At 41.9% G+C, this 19135-nt stretch overlaps 1 protein-coding gene across 2 annotated transcripts in view; it reads left to right on the forward strand.

The window, feature by feature from the left end:
- The window catches only part of SPPL2A (signal peptide peptidase like 2A), a 59494-nt gene that overhangs the window by 17922 nt on the left and 22437 nt on the right, over window positions 1-19135 (forward strand). Inside the window, exons 3-12 of one of the 2 annotated variants that reach the window (XM_040414035.1) lie at window positions 801-983; window positions 2331-2420; window positions 3932-4065; window positions 7490-7641; window positions 9072-9168; window positions 9264-9365; window positions 9597-9678; window positions 12252-12326; window positions 14845-14901; window positions 18476-18529. In XM_040414035.1, the coding sequence (XP_040269969.1) occupies window positions 801-983; window positions 2331-2420; window positions 3932-4065; window positions 7490-7641; window positions 9072-9168; window positions 9264-9365; window positions 9597-9678; window positions 12252-12326; window positions 14845-14901; window positions 18476-18529 (1026 nt within the window). The remainder of the gene's footprint in view (window positions 1-800; window positions 984-2330; window positions 2421-3931; window positions 4066-7489; window positions 7642-9071; window positions 9169-9263; window positions 9366-9596; window positions 9679-12251; window positions 12327-14844; window positions 14902-18475; window positions 18530-19135) is intronic. The other variant, XM_040414036.1, reaches the window with a different exon arrangement.

Genomic DNA, 19135 nt, shown 5'->3' on the forward strand with positions numbered 1-19135 from the left:
TGCGGATTGCACACGGAAGCTATGTGGATTTTGCAGACCACTGTTTCCTAAGCGCAGAGTGGATACGATTGTATGCATGTAGACTATAAACTATTGATTTTCTATGAATATTTTCAGACAGACCTAGGCCAACCCAGATGGATGTAGTTACACATGTCAGAAAAGAAAAAAAGAAAGCAAACGTGCAAAAAACACATGCAGTGGAGACTTCCTCCCAAAAAGTAAAAAATGATAACTAAGATAACAGTTAAGCCATCTACAAATATCTCTTTCCAGACAAATGCCCTTTATCAGACTAGACAAGGTTGTTTTTTTTTTTTGTTTTGTTTTTTAACTGAGAGGCCTTGGGGGGCCTTGGGTAATATTTCTATTATGGTGACCGCACGGTATATGTGAGGTGTATTGTAGGCTAGGCAACGCTTCTCTTGGTTTCTGGGAAAAATATGTGCAAATTAGCATGTGAGACATCTGGTGGCATTAGAAAAGCTCCACTTTTGAATATCTTTCCTGCAAACCCAAAGATATGCAAATGACTTTTACAGCAGATGTAAGACATGCCTTATTTAGTTTTCTCTGTCTCTCTCTCTCTCTCTCTCGATTCACCCGAAATGAATGGCGCAAGAAATTCAAGTTCATTAGAATCCAAATTTTGGAAAATTAGGGATGATTTGTGAATCGATAGAATCAATCCGCTCATCTCTACCTTGTTCTAATAGCACGCCCTTCTTCACTGTAGGATTTGATTCAATTTTTTATTAAAAATGGCAAGGTTTGAAAACAAATTAAATTTTTTCTTTTAGCTTTCCTTCAAGCTAGAAAATGTAACCTCTGTCTGGCTGTGCAGCGAGTCGGAATTACCTGTCGTTAGTCTGAAGGATAAAGCCGTGGTGGTGATGGTCGGCAATTGCTCGATTTTGGACAAAGCTGTGATCGCTCAGAGCCGCAATGCTAAAATGTTGCTTGTGGCAAGTAAGGAAGGTCTGGTAGGTGTCTGGATTATAATGCTGAGTTTTATTGCTTTAAAGCGAAATTCCATTGGGTTGTTAAAAGCTTATGGATTAGTTCAGATTACACAGATTGAGTATTTTTTATTTATTTTTTTCTGCACTTTGTTAAAAGTGGTGTCAGTTTTTTACTATTATACATACCTTAAATATTCTGCTCCCATACCTTACTTATAGGACCCTGTCTTGAAAAAAATGGTATAATGCAAAGATTAGTCCATAACAATGCATCCCATGGTATAACTGAATGGACTAAACTTGGTGTCAGTCATGTATCCCTGGTATTGCATCCAGGTATCTCTTATCCTATTCAGTTAGCCCACGGATACGTTACACAGGACCAATCTGTGGGCTATACCTGAGGCATCAGTATAAGAAAGGTGTCTGAGCAGAACTTTAGAGGACTGTATCATTTCTTGTTCTATAAATAAGTACATGGGAACAGTAAAAACCTGACAACCCTTTTAATGCCTGTAAGGAAGCGGAAAAGGTGACAGCTGTTACTGTACATTACAAAGCAATGCCATAAAACAGTTGGCTCAATGCCACAAATCAGCTGGCGCCATGCTACAAAAGAGCAGGTGCCATGCCACAAAAACAAACAAACGGGGTCTCAAATTTTGACCTTCCATAGCAGTACAGCAAGTCAACACAGAGAGATTTTGAAATAGTAGCTAAGACCATAACATTGGTGCATGGATAGCTTTACATTGGTGCCTTGTGCAGTACCTTAGATAGTGCCCCTGCACCCAATATGGTGTAATGTCTTACAGTGTATAAATAACCATACCGATCAGTCCTGATTATGTGTTACATAACTTACCTAACTATGTTTTATAGCGCTGCCATGACCATATACCGCAAAAATAATATACCGTTCTTACATTAATATCACTCAACTCAAAGCAAACACTACATACAGTGACCAGCTAGAAGCAATGTACACAAAGTAATGTGCTTACAGTGCTATACACTGCCAAATGATATACTATACAACTAATATTAACCATTTCATTACTGGAGTGTTTACCCCCCTTTCCTTACCAGGCATTTTTGCAGTTCTAGCAATGACCCTATTTAACCACTAATAACTATTTAATTTCTGAGCCAACCTACATGTATTTAATATGATTTTTCACGGTACACCTTAGACATTTCTTTTGTGTCATTAGATGAATTTTATTATTTTTCTTTGTCATCAAATTTATTTTTCTAACTGTTAAAAAAGATTTAAGGACAAAACATTTCTAAAACCATTACCGTATGTTTGTATTGTGAAAATGGATGATATTTGTGTAATTTATCGACTTTTTTTGTTTATTACAGCCTCGTCCAACAGACAACAGGAGTGGATATGAAAGCCTTACAATACCTATTGCTTATGTGAAATATGGAGATATCGTTGACATGGCGCAGGTATGTGTCACTTGTACATGCTGGCATAGAAGGTCCTCCAACTAAAGGCTGCTAGAGCATGCATCCCACTTATCTAGAGAACACATAATCCATCCTTCCTCCATTAAGTTTTAGCCTTCAACCTGCACTAAAAAACGTTGTAGCATATAGGAGCGGACTGGGTACTTAAAAGTGGCCCTGGAAAAAAAAACTAAAATTGGCCCCATGTTGTATGTGGATCCAAACTTACCGAAGGCAGGATAACACAAGTAGGCAGGAACAACCGAACTCGTCAAGGCCTGCAATACTGTAGTGCAGCACAAATGACTTCAGAACCAAATACCACACTGCAGCATTACGCCCGCCTTTATGAAAGTGCATCAATACCGTTGAATACAGGAGGGCATCTTCAGCCACTGGCCAGGTGCATAAGTACCTTATGCTCCTACATTAATGAATGCTTAGAGCATCAGATCTTTACATACCTGTTGGCGGCCATGAGGAGGCCTTGGGTGGCCCCAGTGCATCGGCCTCCTGGGAAATTTGGCGGTAGGGTCTATGGCCAGTCCGCCCCTGGTACCATAGGCTAAAATTTACTTGATTAGAATCCTAGAATGCTCTTGTACCGACACCTCGGCTCCAAATTTCCTTCTACATTGTTGCCTCCACCTATTTCTTCCCTTTACCCCAGTTTTAATCTATTGATCTGGCAGGGTATGCTTACTTCACTTTCAGTCATGTTTTTCCTTGTACGTCTTGTCTTCGTTCTAGATGGCTTATAATGTCTTGTCCCAATCCTCTTACTAATAAAGTGAAATGTCAAGTAATCTGTGTGTCCTGTTGTGGTCCACAGTATTAAATAGCGTAAAAGAAATTGATCAGCTTTTAAGAGAGAGGTTTTAAAGGGGTTATCAAGACTAATAAAGACCTCCCAGAGTGGTCGACCCGCGGTGGAGATTATACTTGCTTGTTCCCCCCGCTGGCTTCGGTGTCTGTTGCTCCTGGACCAGCTGTTTCTCTCCCTGCAGCGCTGAAACATCGCTCGATGGAAGGACACATGGCCTCTGCAGTCAGTCAGAGGTGACCTGCTCTCTTTCCATCATGTGACCAATTGTCTTGACACAAGGGGAGCAGGTCACTGCTGTGGTCTCTGATTGGCTGCAGCAGTCACATGTATCTCCATTGACGGATGTTGCTTTCAGCGCTGAAGGGAGAGGAAGAACCAGCCCGGGAGCAGCAGACACCAAACCCAGTGGAGGGGACCAGGTAAGCATAACCTCCACCTCGGGTTGGCCACTGGGAGCTCTGTATTAATCTTGGATAACTCCTTTAAAGGGTATTCCAGCTTTAATATTCCATCAGGGGATCCAGCACCTCCACTGATCAGTTGTTTTTGACAGCTGGACGCCCACTGATCTGATATTGATGACCTATCCAGAGTACCCCTTTCAAATCTTTGTGTAGGCATTTATTGAAATTTGAAACCAGAATGTCATAATCTATAAAGTGTTTTTTTTTCTCCACCTTCTTAGGATGTTGGAAGGAATATTAATGTGACAATGTATTCCCCAGCACCTCCATTGTTTGATTACAGCATGTTGGTCATATTCCTTATCTCTGTGTTCACCGTGGCACTCGGTGGCTACTGGAGTGGAGTATCAGAGCTGTAAGTGTGCTGAAAAATGAGTCTGTCTTTTACTATGTATTTTGCATATGAAGAGAGGAACCTATACTCTTATCCCAAATGCTTATGTCTAGAATATATAGTACTGCGCTTCTTATTCTCTGTAATGAAACTTTACTTTCACCTTTGGAAAACGTACGGCTTGTCTACACCTATTTTTTTTATGGCTCTGCATAAGCAACAGTACCTTTCTACATGTCTGTAATGGCCTTACTGTAGGTCCAGAGTATCACAATACAGCTTAGCACACCACCAAATGTCAAATATATCTCTATGGCCTTACAAAAGACTATAGATCCATAGTATTTCTATATAGCTTTGCAGGCCAACATATGTTCAGCATGCAGCTAGTATATTGACACGTCGTCATACAGCCAGTACGACTCCATATAACGTCACACACTGGCATACAGCATAAATGCCTCCATATAACCCCCATATAAGCATTATCTACCTATACAACAACGCAGCTGTACATGTCAACAGTATTTTTTTAGTCAACCATGTATATTACTTTCAGAAACACCTAACATAGACATTACTATCTATTCTTTATGGGGGTCATTTATCAACACCAGAAAACTGCCATCCTAAATTTGCAATGTTTGGCGTACACTTTGCTTGCACAAAATGTTGTGGCTTTTGGTGGGTTTGCTCCCCACTTGCCATTCTTTCCAAACAGTGAGCGGGGTAGGAATGTGCGAGGCCGGGCATAGCCAGGAAACTCAGTAGATTATACCTGAAATCTACATGAGATCTGTCGCTGGCATAGATTTCTGGAACATGGACCTGCACAGAGCACCAAAATTATTAAGAGGGTGTGCTTCTTAATATTTGTGCCACATCTAATGCAATTGGGGATAGATTAAGACTAGTGTGTAAAATGTTGCTCTTAAAGGGAACCTGTCAGAGCTGAGGGCATGGGTTGCTAGATGGCCGCTAGCACATACTCAATACCAAGTCCCCATAGCTCTGTGTGCTTTTATTGTGTAAAAAAAACAAAACGATTTGATACATATGCAAATTAACATAAGAGTCATATCTTACTTGTGTGACCAGAGAAGAGTCATATTTTCAAACTCTGACTCATCTCAGGTTAATTTGCATATGTATCAAATCGTTTTGACACTTTACTAGGCACCATTGCTATCACATTGTCAGCGGATCATGATGGCTCTATTAGGTACATCAAATGTCCATGTTCTTTGCTTAAAATGTATTGAGCTGCGCTAGTGTTAGCCCCTTCCTGACATATCTCACAAACGGAAAGCCAAAACACTAGTGTGAAAGTAGGCTAAGATATTCCCGCGTCCTTAACAACCTGCTCTATAAAAATATCACATGACCTAACCCCTCAGGTGAACACCTGAAAAATAAAATAAACAGTGCCAAAAATGCCATTTTTTGGTCACCTAACATCACATAAAGTGCAACACCAAGAGATCAAAAAGGTATATCCCCCCCCCCCCCAAAAAGTACCAATCAAACCGTCACCTCATCCCGCAAAAAATGAGACCCTACCTAAGACAATCGGTCAAAAAGTAAAAAAGCTATGGCTCTCAGACTATGGAGACCCTAAAACATCATTTTTTTGGGTTTTAAAAATGCTATTATTGTGTAAAACTTAAATAAGAAAAAGTATACATATTAGGTATTGCCACGTCCGTAACGATCTGCTCTATAAAGGTGTCACATGACCTAACCCCTCAAGTGAACGCTGTAATAATGAATGATCAAAAAATCATATGTACTCAAAAATGGTACCAATAAAAACGTCAACTCTTGATCGGCAGAAAAATAAAAAAAATATGGCGTTCAGAAAATGGAGACACAGAAATATATATATATATTTATTATTATTATTATTATTATTAATAATAATATATATTTTTTTTAAATGCTTTATTATGTAAAACTGAAACAAACAAAAAAAGTAGACATATTTGATATCATTGCGTTCGTAACAACCTGCTCTATAAAAATAGCACATGATCTACCCTGTCAGATGAATGTTATAAAAAATAAAAATGCTGCCAAAACAGCCATTTTTTGGTTACCTTGCCTCACAAAAAACATAATGTAGAGCAGTTAAAAATCATATGTACCCCAAAATAGTACTAATAAAACTGGCACCTTTTCCCGTAGTTTCCAAAATGGGGTCACTTTTTGGGAGTTGCTACTGTAGGGAGGGCTTCAAATGGGACATGGTATCTAAAAATGAGTCCAGCAAAATCTACCTTCCAAAAACCATATGGCGCTTCTTTTCTTCTGCTCCCTGCCGTGTGCCCTTACATCAGTTTACGACCACATGTGGGATGTTTATGTAAACTTTAGAATCAGGGTAATAAATATTGAATATTGTTTGGCTGTTAACCCTCGATGTGTTAAAGAAAAAATTTATTAAAATGGAAAAATCTGCCAAAAAAGTGAAATTTAGAAATGTAATCTCCATTTTCCTTTAATTCTTGTGGAACACCTAAAGGGTTAGCAAAGTTTGTAAAATCAGTTTTGAGTAACTTGAAGGGTGTAGCTTCCACAGTGGGGTCATTTATGGGGGGTTTCCACTATGTAAGCCCCACAAAGTGACTTCAGACCTGAACTGGTCCTTAAAAAGTGGGTTTTGGAAATTCTTAAAAATTTTTAGAATAGCTTTTAAAATTCTTAGGGCTTCTAACGTCCTAAAATAATGTATGATGTGTCACGAGAAAACAGTCTTAGAATGGCTTAATAAGTAAGGCCCCTTGCAGATGAGCGTTCCTCCCACAGCGAGTCCGCAACGCAGCTCCTGGCTTGACCTCCCAGCGCTGCCGGGGGTCACATAGCATTATATTGATTTTTGATGCTATGTAATGCTGCCAGTGTTATCCAGTACATTCCAGAACTGTAAGGGTTACATAGCATCATAAATCAATATAATGCTATGGGACTCCCGGCAGCGATGGGAGGTCAGGCCGGGTGCTGCGATGCGGACTCGCTGTGGGAGGAACGCTCGTCTGCAAGAGGCCTAAAAGTGTTCCAAAGTTATTACCTCAAAGTGACACATGTCAGATTTGCAAAAAATGGCCTTGACAGGAGGGCGAAAACTCGCCCAGGGTAGAGGGGGTTAATAATGACATGTGCGACCATCTTGTTTTTATAACTGCTACAGTAATGTGCATATTGTGTGACTGGAAATCCATGCACAATTTAGATATATGTCGGTTAATCCCACAACAGTCTTGTGTGTATGTGGGTGTCCAATTGTCACATGATGTCTGCTTTGGGGTAAAAAACATTTATGTAGTTGGCATTAAAGGGAAATGCATAATTTAGGCAGATGACTGAAGCCACATCCAGGGAAACTTATTACAGATGACTGTACAATGTAGACAGAAATGTAATTAAAAATATTAACTTCTTATTGCAGGGAAGACTTACGACCCTCCCAGAATACAGGGGAAAATGAAGGCGGAAAGAAGAAAGATGACAATGTGACATTCACTTCTTTTACTGTTATCCTGTTTGTTGTCATATGCTGTGTCATGTTACTTCTTCTCTACTTCTTCTATAAGTGGTTGGGTAAGTAACACTCAGTTATTTCTCGTGTTCTACCTGTTTGTGCTTGACTTTAGGCCCCATTCACATGACCATGGGACGGCCGTGCCCGTGCTGTGGACCGCAAACCGCGGAGCTTCAAAACATGTGCACCTTGCATCGCAGTACGGACCCATTGGTCCACGATCTGAAAAATAGGACATGTCCTGTCTTTTGCGGGGTGAAGGCACGGAGCCAGAAGCACATGTGCTTCCAGGTCTGTGTCTCCACTCCTTTCCTAGCTTTCGCCACATCTTGAGGATTGCGGACCCATTGAAGTCAAGGTGCAGAGTGCACACGGCCAATGCCCGTGGTTTGCAGTCTGTAACATGGCCACATTCGTCCCACGGTCTTGTGATTGCGGCCTTAAAGACTACCTGTCCCCAGGCCTAGCTCAGCTGAATGTAGTGATACCTTTCACTTAGTGATCTATCACTTCATTCTGGAGAAAAAGTACTTATAATCCATATGCAAATGAGCCAGTAAGTGCACAAGGGTGGGCACAAGCTACTCTGTGCACCATTTTTCCGCCTGCTTCCTCTGCCAGCTCCTCTCTCTCCTGATTGATTGACAAGGACAGGTTCCTGCATCGTCATCTTGCCTGCTATTTCAATCAAGAAGGAGAGGAAGGCACTGGCAGAGGAACCAGGAGGAGCAAGCGTGTAGGGTGGCTTGGGTCCGCTCTTTGGTGCACTTACCTACTCATTTTCATATGGATTAAAAGTACTTTTTCTCCAGAATGAAACAATGGATCACAAGTGAAATATATTATTACATTCTTCTGAGCTACTGTAATTATACAAGGTATTGTGCTTTGTAGACTGATTCCTTTAGATTGATGACAAATTGAAAACTTAGAACTGCTAAAATGTCACCTTTAGTTGCACACCAATGTCGATGGTTACTCCTTGACAGGAGGAAATCCATTTGTACATTAAAGGGGTTGTCTCATCATAGACAATGGGGGAATATTGTTAGGATATACTCCCATTGTCTTGTAGGTGCGGGTCCCGCACCTATATCGAGAACAGAGCCCCACAAGGTGGTGGCTGGAGGACTCCGGTCCGGCCACCACTCCCATTCACTTCTATTGGCTCGGCTGTTTTCGCCAGCCCCATAGAAAATGAATAGGGGGCGGCTGCGCTTGCTATGTGCTCTCCGCATCTGCATTTCAAGGAGCACGGCCCCGAACTTCCGGGCTGCGGCTCCGCAAAAAAATAGAACATGTCCTATTCTTGTGGACAACTATAGGCAGTTCTATGGGTGGTGCCGGCTGGGTGTATTGCGTATCTGCAATACACTACGGACATGTGAATGGACCCTAAGAGGTGATACTTTTTGTCTGACACGTTCATTCATATTTTAACAGATTTATAGTCTATGTACGAATTAACTGACGGTTCTTTTGTTTCCAGTGTATGTTATCATTTGCGTCTTTTGCTTGGCATCTGCCTTGAGTATGTTCAACTGTCTCTCTGCATTGATCCAATACATCCCATATGGAAGATGCAGGTATGTGATGGGGATGATTTCATTTCTTTTTATTATTTTTTTATTTTTTATCCAGGCATCATGTCTAATTTTTCTTAATTATTTACCTTCCACAGAGTTTCATGTTTTAGTAAAAGCGCAGAAGTGCGACTAGTCTTCCTGGCGGCTTTTTGTGTAGCTGTATCTGTGATTTGGGCAGTATTTCGGAATGAAGACAGGTACTGTGTGTGATGATACAAACTGAACAATATTCTTAGATGCACGTGGCACATTTTTCACTGTCCTATTAATAGCCTGTAAGTGCTGGAGATAAGCATGTAAGTGCAAGCATGTAATCGGACACATAGTGGGCATAGATACAGTGTAGTCCAGATTTGATATGCTTGTTACATTTATTGCTGTGAGATAAAAATCCCCTTTTATATATAAATTTTTATTTTATTTTTTAGGTGGATTTGGATACTTCAAGATATTCTTGGAATTGCATTCTGCCTTAACTTTATTAAAACTTTAAGAATGCCAAATTTTAAGGTAAGAAAAGTACCTGGAATCTATTTTATTCTTTCCACGGCAGCTCTGCATCATCATTTCTTATAATGCTGATAAATTAAATGTACAGGTCTGATCTCCTATCTGGTGAAGAAAATGGTCCAAGCTACTTGCAGGTAGTAGCAGAGGATGAGGCTTGTACCATAGAACAATAGAATCTCTAATTATACATCATAAAAATGCAGTGTACAAACCATTTGAAAATAATGCCAGGCTATAATGGCAATATATACACTGCTCAAAAAAATAAAGGGAACACTTAAACAACACAATGTAACTCCAAGTCAATCCCACTTCTGTGAAATCAAACTGTCCACTTAGGAAGCAACACTGAGTGACAATCAATTTCACATGCTGTTGTGCAAATGGGATAGACAACAGGTGGAAATTATAGGCAATTAGCAAGACACCCCCAATAAAGGAGTGGTTCTGCAGGTGGTGATCACAGACCACGTCTCAGTTTCTATGCTTCCTGGCTGATGTTTTGGTCACTTTTGAATGCTGGCGGTGCTTTCACTCTAGTGGTAGCATGAGACGGAGTCTACAACCCACACAAGTGACTCAGGTAGTGCAGCTTATCCAGGATGGCACATCAATGCGAGCTGTGGCAAGAAGGTTTGCTGTGTCTGTCAGCGTAGTGTCCAGAGCATGGAGGCGCTACCAGGAGACAGGCCAGTACATCAGGAGACGTGGAGGAGGCCGTAGGAGGGCAACAACCCAGCAGCAGGACCGCTACCTCCGCCTTTGCAAGGAGGAACAGGAGGAGCACTGCCGGAGCCCTGCAAAATGACCTCCAGCAGGCCGCAAATGTGCATGTGTCTGCTCAAACGGTCAGAAACAGACTCCATGAGGGTGATAAGAGGTCCCGACGTCCACAGGTGGGGGTTGTGCTTACAGCCCAACACCGTGCAGGACGTTTGGGATTTGCCAGAGAACACCAAGATTGGCAAATTCGCCTCTGGCGCCCTGTGCTCTTCACAGATGAAAGCAGGTTCACACTGAGCACATGTGACAGAGTCTTGAGACGCCGTGGAGAACGTTCTGCTGCCTGCAACATCCTCCAGCATGACCGGTTTGGCATTGGGTCAATAATGGTGTGGGGGTGGCATTTCTTTGGAGGGCCGCACAGCCCTCCATGTGCTCGCCAGAGGTAGCCTGACTGCCATTAGATACCGAGATGAGATCCTCAGACCCCTTGTGAGACCATATGCTGGTGCGGTTGGCCCTGGGTTCCTCCTAATGCAAGACAATGCTAGACCTCATGTGGCTGGAGTGTGTCAGCAGTTCCTGCAAGACGAAGGCATTGATGCTATGGACTGGCCCGCCCGTTCCCTCGACCTGAATACAATTGAGCACATCTGGGACATCATGTCTCGCTCTATCCACCACAGACTGTCCAGGAGTTGGTAGATGCTTTAGTCCAGGTCTGGGAGGAGATCCCTCAGGGGACCTTCCGCCACCTCATCAGGAGCATGCACATGCGTTGTAGGGAGGTCATACAGGCACGTGGAGGCCACACACACTACTGAGCCTCATTTTGACTTGTTTTAAGGACATTACATCAAAGTTGGATCAGCCTGTAGTGTGTTTTTCCACTTTAATTTTGAGTGTGACTCCAAATCCAGACCTCCATGGGTTGAAAAATTTGATTTCCATTTTTTAATTTTTGTGTGATTTTGTTGTCAGCACATTCAACTATGTAAAGAACAAAGTATTTCAGAAGAATATTTAATTAATTCAGATCTAGGATGTGTTATTTTTGTGTTCCCTTTATTTTTTTGAGCAGTGTATAATGCACTGGTCTCAATATAAGAACATAGGAAATCATATAAAAGCCATACCACAAAGGGAATAATTACAAAGCAGTTGCTGGTAACTGGTACTAACTGATAACAGAAAAAAAATGGGCAAATGGATACAGGCCTCTATCTGCATTTCATTCTGTGGCATCTCCCTGGGCTATTAGCGGTAAGCCATGCCTTCTTTCACCCACAATTACAAAATTATACAATGAGGGGCACACCGGAGAAATAAATATATATAATAAGAGGAGTGCAGACCTGGTATCAAAAAGCAACCATGAAAAGCGACAAGAAAAGAAATACCACACTGCAGTCGCACATCCAAAAATAAGACATAATTTTATTTAAACAGACAATTGGACAAAGTTTAAAAGCATGGATGGACTAGGCAAACCCCAAGCATGGGAGAATAATTAAAGTGCAACAGTGCATAAATGATCATGCCAAATGACAAAAATGTCATTTGGCATGATCATTTATGCACTGTTGCACTTTAATTATTCTCCCATGCTTGGGGTTTGCCTAGTCCATCCATGCTTTTAAACTTTGTCCAATTGTCTGTTTAAATAAAATTCTTTCACCCACAAAACAATATCTAGGCTTACCACAATTAGTGATTATTGCATTAATAAATCTCACCAACTGTGTTTATATGGATACTAACTGCATTCACCTTTCTTCTTTTCAATACTCTAAATGTTGCTTATATTTTTTTTGTTCCATGTCCACTTATGCTGCTTTATCTTATTACAGGCGTGTGTCATTCTCCTAGGTCTCTTGCTTTTGTATGATGTATTTTTTGTCTTTATAACGCCATTCATCACAAAGGTATGTAAAAAAAATAAAATAGCAATATACCTAGAAAGTGTTAACGTGTACAACTGATTATAAACAACTTTCCATATATCAATTGTACAAGTAAATATAAGAAACTTTGTAATATATCTTAAGGAAGAATTCCTCTTACTCCACTTATGGACTTCTCCCCCACTTCCTTTGGAACATTGTTCATTTTCAATTCACATCTAAAATCTGCCTTGATGAGAGATCAGGTTACAGTTGCCAATAGAAGTCTGTAGAGAGGAAAGCAGGAGCAGGGGATTATCTGCAATGTTGTCTCCTATACACAGCGCACAGACAGAAGATTCTTTTCCTCTTTCCTTTGTAGCATATCTTCATAAGTTGAAGCAGCAAGGAGGACATAGTAAAGCAGTACTCAACAGTGTAGCTGGGAATCCAGCCCAGAGAGGTTTCAGCGGCATCCCTGTGTGTCTCTCTGCCTCTGTCCCTCTGCAGCTGCTTCCTCCTTCCCTCACTTTTCATAGACTTCTATGGTCAACCTTATTGCTCAGTGAGCTGATAATCTTCTCTCTGGATATAGATTTTGTCATTGAGTTCAGAGTGAGTGAAGGGCAATCCTATGCTGCATCGTGTAGAAAATGCACTTTGTTCTAATATGTAAATTAACTGTTCACTGCACAAAGGGCAGGCCCCATGTTGACTGACAGGACCAGGCATTTGAATACTTCCTTATAAAGGCCCACGTAATCCCTTGCGCATTTGCCGCGCACCACAATTTCTGTAGGTACTGCAGCTGCTCTCACAAGATGCTTTACTGTGCATGCGCCGAAATTCTGGCACACAGTTTATGGGGCCAGGCAAGGACTGTATTCATATGCTTGGTTCTTTCAATCAACTTGAGAAAGGAGGAGATCATTCTGCAGGGAAACTGCATTTTGGTGCACTGAGGGGCTCGGGCTAGCCCTGAGTACAGCAAACTGCTCATTTGCATGGTAAAACAAAATGCTTTTTGTACACCACTCCGAAACAGATTGCGATAAGAAAGGTAATGGTTTAATTGTGCCTCCAAGTTCTACCAGCCACTATGCTTAGTTTAATAGGCAAACACTTGGTGACATACTCCGTTTAAGGGGCCATTCACACGGCATCCATTGTTTTCAGTGGGAGGCTGTGCTGCTGTTCATACGGCCAAGGTTTATTGTCGTGATTAAACCAAGAAAGGCTATGTCCTCTATTGGCGGAGTCATGAACCATGGTCTCCTATTGAAAATAATAGGAGTTGATTCCTTGTGCCGTTTTTTTTGTGCGGAATTGTGCCTGCAAAAGATTGTGTGAATGGCCCATAATGTTGGATTGCTTTTATATATCTACCTTACACCACCTCATGGTTCAGATACACCAATAATCTGACAATAATTTGCTGCAATCTTTAATATATTTATCTCAGGTTACAGATCCACTTAAGGGCCCATTCAGATGGTTGTATGTTGGTGTCTGCATCCGATCCGCAATTTTGCAGATCCGATGCGGACCCATTCATTTCAATGGGGTCGCAAAATATGTGGACAGCACACCTTGTGCTGTCCGCATCCATGCTTCAGTTCCACAGCGCCGCAAAAAAGATAGAGTATGTCCTATTCTTGTCCGCATTTGCAGTCAAGAATAGGCATTTCTATCATAGGGCTGGCTGTGTGCGTTCCGCATAATGCGGAATACACACGGACGGTGTCCGTATTTTGTGGATCCGTTATTTAAGGACCACAAAACACATATGATCGTCTGAATGAGCCCTAAGGCACGTCTGGTTCTCTCAGGTATTTGCACTTGCACTGTTTGCAGTGTGCTGACACTTTGTTAGGCTACATTCACACAAACGTATTTTGTTTCCGTGTCTGTTCCGTTTTTTTTTTTTTGTGTGGATAGGATGCAGACCTATTCATTTCAATGGGTCCAAAATAAATGTGGACAGCACACCGTGTGCTATCTGCTTCTGTATGTCCGTTCTGTAGCCCCGCAAAAAATATAGAACATGTCCTATTCTTGTCCATTTTGCTCCCAAGGATAGGCATTGTTACAATGGATACGCAAAAAAAAAACGGATGCCATATCATCGTATGTGTTTTGCGGTCCTCAAAACAAAAAAAACGGGTCGTGTGAATGTAGCCTAAGGCACATTCACATTTATACAAAACCTCTTTAATTCTTTATGATATATCGCTGAGAGAAAGACGACTGCGTCCCAAAGATTTCTGTATATCTGAATTACGTTCTGAGATCTCTGATTTAATGAAATGTGACTTTATTACACATGAATGCAAATTGCTAGAACAAAAAAAAACATTGAAGTGACTTCAAGGGTACAAACAGGAAAACCGATAGTTTACTTTGTAACTTGTATTATGTGGAAAGATGTCAGTAACAAATGTTGGAAACCTGGAGCTTTCTATGGGAATTGGACATGTGGAGGCTAAGCATTACAGGCATTGGTCAGTATTCTTGTATTCATCTGACTAATTTTTTATTCTGTTTTAATGGATATTTTCAGAATGGCCAGAGCATCATGATTGAAGTGGCAGCTGGGCCGTCAGGAAGTACAGAAAAGGTATGTACTCTAATCACAGAAATGAATTATACATGTTTAAAGGGAGTCTGTCATCTAATTTGAGCCTTTTAGACTGCCCAGATCAGGTTATAGACTCCTGTGCCCACATTACAATGGTACCTTTATTTGTGCTGTCCCTTGCCGAGATCTTCCAAAAAAGACTTTTAAAACGTATGCTAATAAGGTTCGGCAAGTTCCCAGGGGCGGCGTTACTGCAGCAAGTGCCCAGGCCCCTCGGCAATGTGCCCAAAAAAACCACACCTATTTTACCCCTTTGTCCCGCCCTCCTTTCCTCCTCCTCACAAATTTCGCGCCTGCTAGAGGAAAGACGCTGCTGCGCCAACCCGCCCCTTCTTTGGCTTCACTGCAGTCCTCTGCAGCGGCTGGTTACTTCCGCCCGCTGGATTTCGGGCTACGGACCGCCGCATGCGCAGTCCAACTCCCTGTTCCTCTGCCCATAATGGGCACAGCAGTGCGCAGGTGCAGGACAAGTGTGGAGCGGCGAAGGAGCGAGATTTGTGAGGGGGAGGAGGTAATAATAGGAAAGGAGGGCGGGCCAGAGGGGTGAAATGTGTGGTTTTCTGGGCACATCGCCGACGGGCCTGGGCACTTGCTGCAGTAACGCCGCCCCTGGGCACTTGCCGAACCTCATTAGCATAAGTTAAAAGTCTTTTTTGGACGATTTTGGCAAGGGACAGCACAAATAAAGGTACCATCGTAATGTGGGCAAAGGAGTCTATAACCTGATCTGAGCGGTCTAAAAGGCTCAGATTAGGTGACAGATTCCCTTTAAAATACTTTGTATTCATAACAGTTATTTAATTAGTTTGATCCAGTGATTAAAGTAGCATTCCCACAAAAAAAATGATTCTCTAACCTGTTAGAAAGGTACATGATGTAAACTGTAGTCAAGGTAATTTTCTTTCCAGAGAGTGCATTTGTAAGTTATTCCCTCCCTTCTGATCCTCAGCTGGGTCATGTGACCAACGCTCTAACTCCAAATAACACAGCATCTTATGTGTGAATAGGAAGCCAGTTTCTCTATGTATTTCCATGGGAGCCTCAATGTCAGTCTCATAGAATAGAGAAGTAACTGACACAGCTGAGGATCAGAAGGGAAGGTAGAACTCATAAATACAGTCACTAGTGAGAATTTTTGTGGGAGTGCTCCTTTAAAATTCAGAGCTGGGGCTTACTTCCGTTTTGAGCAACACTGCTAGTTTAGCATTGGTTCCACTCAGTCTTTTAGAAAAAGGGGTGTCCAGGCATACTCTGCTGCTGAGTCCGACATTGGGTATCGAGAGATGCAACTGCATGCTGTGCAGTACAGGGGCAGATGCAGCAAGCATCATGCAGATACATATACTAATTAATGGGACCTGTGCATTATACAGTCATATCAGACGGTTGCCTTTGTATCTGTGCGCCCCTTCTGAAGTTGCATCTCTACATGCCCACTGTTAAGTTGGACAGGAGAGTTTGAGAGTGTGCCTCTGCAAACCTTGGAACTACTGGGTGCTACAGACTACTAAAAGTCAAATATCTTTGTTTGCCATCTCCCTGCCCATTCTTATCTGCTGCCAGATTTGACCTATATATGGCAGCTTAAGGGGATTTTCCAAGATTCTGATATTGATGGCCTATCCTCAGGAAAGGTCTTCAGTGACTGATTGGGGGGGGGGGGGGGGGATCTGACTCCCGACAACCCCACAGATCAGCATTGAGCACCACGGCATTTTCCTAGACCACGTTCATCAGTCACATTGCCTAGGCGCAGCTCAATCACATTCAAGTGAACAGAACTGATTTGTAATACTGGAGCACTGCTGCCTTCTCAAACAGCTGATTGGCCGGGGTGCCAGGATTCGGACCCCGCCGATCAGATATTGAAGACCTATCCTGAGGGTAGGTCATCAATATCAGAATTTCAGGAAGCCCCTCTTAAGTACAGCTAGGCTACAGACAGTAAGAGACTGACAATAGACTGCTTGGACAGGAAGGGTATATCAGTAGGGATTGCAAGTGAAAGACTATAGCTGTTCGACAGTCAGAATGTCCCCATGCATTGTCTGCTTTAGAGGTCACACAGAGTACATATGTTGGAAAATCATGCCAAATGGAAATCGTATTAACCTTTAATAGCTGTTCTCAGAATATTTATTTAGAAGATGTGTGTTATGTAGCAAATATTATTCGGCAAAGAGTGCTGAGGATCAACTACCATTAGAATCAACGTGGGACCAGCTTGCTCGTTCTGCAAAACACAGGCATTGGGAACCGTGCATCAAGATGCGGACCCATTAATTTCAGTGGGTCCGCGATCCGCAAGATGTGACGAAAGATAGGACATGTCCTATCTTTTGCTGTGGGGAGGCATGGACCTAGAAGCTCGTGGAAGCCTTTCATGTCTCTGCGCTACAAAAGACAGAATATGTCCTGTCTTTCACCGCACCGTGCGGATTGCGGACCCACTGAAGTTAACACAGGCACGGTGGTCCCACAGTTGTGTGAATGGGGCCCAAGCCATATATAATATAATATATTTTTTGGAAAACTGCTGCTACAAACAGTCATAGATCTTACAAGCTTTGTCCTGACTACATTCCCAGACTCCTGAATGGCAGATTGAGCAGTAATATATCCCCTGCTTGTTCAGGATACTAGGAAGGCTTGGTGACCATTTTCATTGTTTGTTGTAATGGCAGCCACCATGGCTATCACCATGCTTTTCTGGAAACAGATGGATCAGACATTGTTGGATAGAATTATCCTAGAATGAGAGCAGAGCTGCAGTAACCTCGCATAACTCTGCTTCCTGATGCATTCAAAGTCCTAGTTCCAGCACCGGGGGCCACAGTAGACAGCTGATCAGTGGGGGCCGAGTGTCGAACCCCCAACAAGCGGGTGCTGATGACCTCTCCTGAGGATAGGTCAACTATGTCAGGAGCCCAGAAAACCTATTTAAACTATGTGATTGGAAAGCCTGAGTCATGAGCATCCAAGGCAAATAGGTATAAATGAGTCCTTATTTCATTACATTGCTTACAAGTATAAAGGGATTATTCACAAGGTGTTTCTCTTCCATAATACTTAACATGACCGCATAGTATGATTACACGATAAACATGACCGCATAGTATGATTACACGATAGCCATGCTGAAATAAAAGGTTTATAGAAGTCAACATACAAAAATCCTCATCTCTGCAAAATTCATGGTTAATCTATGTGCAAGCAGAGTGAAATTGATACCACGCGGATGTAAACCTCCGTGTGAATAAACTTCCTGCAGCGGCACATACCGCCAGATATAATTTTAGCATGGGATTATTTTACATTCAGATTTTTAACCCTTTGATGGCTAGCTGGAAATCTTCACCTTTTTCTAATTCCTATACCAGTCTATACTATTTGGCTGGAACCCATAAAGACTCAAAGGCATGACATGTGAAGTGGCCTGCGGGCAGTCCTGTGATTGCTTAAGAGATACAGATACACTAAGTATATCAAATCTGGCCTGTGTTTGGCTGATCCATTTGGATATTAAATGTCTTTGACTTGGATTTGATCCTAGAATGGTGAGAACTATGTGGAGGTCCCTGCTGACTCTCAAGCCACCTACGAGAAAGTAAGGATTGTCTTTAAGATAACTTGAATGGATTCTTTTATCACACTCTCGCGGAAATCCGTACCATGTCTATCCCATGTTTGTATGTCATGTGTTTTTTCATATGATCTGTTGCTTTCATGATACATATGTCTTGGTTGCCATTTCGATGGCATTTTTTTAATGAAATGTAAATGAGGATCTTAATTGTACATTTATAATTATATGTTCCATGTCCGTATTCATAGCATCCTAATCCGGTCCACAGGAGGATGCAACATTCAGACTATAAATGCGTTCAAATGATTTTACAGAAGTTTACCAAATATTGTTTGCTCCAGTAGTTTGAACGTTACATGTGCATTAAAGGGGTTGTCCCATGGAAAATATTCAACAGTTTAAAACCAGCACCTGTATCTGAATACTTTTGACATTGCATGTCATTAAAAATTTAGCATAGCCACTGAGTTATTCAATAAAATGTATCTGTATAGCGCTGCTTCTCCTTTTTCTTATTTCTCTGTCCTGCTCACTGAGATGGCCGCACATGCTCAGTTTCTTCCTTCAACTGCCTCCTGAGCTGTGATAGGGAGAGCTGAGACACGCCCCCTTAGCTGCAGCAGAAAA

This window comes from Bufo bufo, chromosome 1 (assembly GCF_905171765.1).
Source record: "Bufo bufo chromosome 1, aBufBuf1.1, whole genome shotgun sequence".
NCBI classification, from domain to species: Eukaryota; Metazoa; Chordata; class Amphibia; order Anura; family Bufonidae; genus Bufo; species Bufo bufo.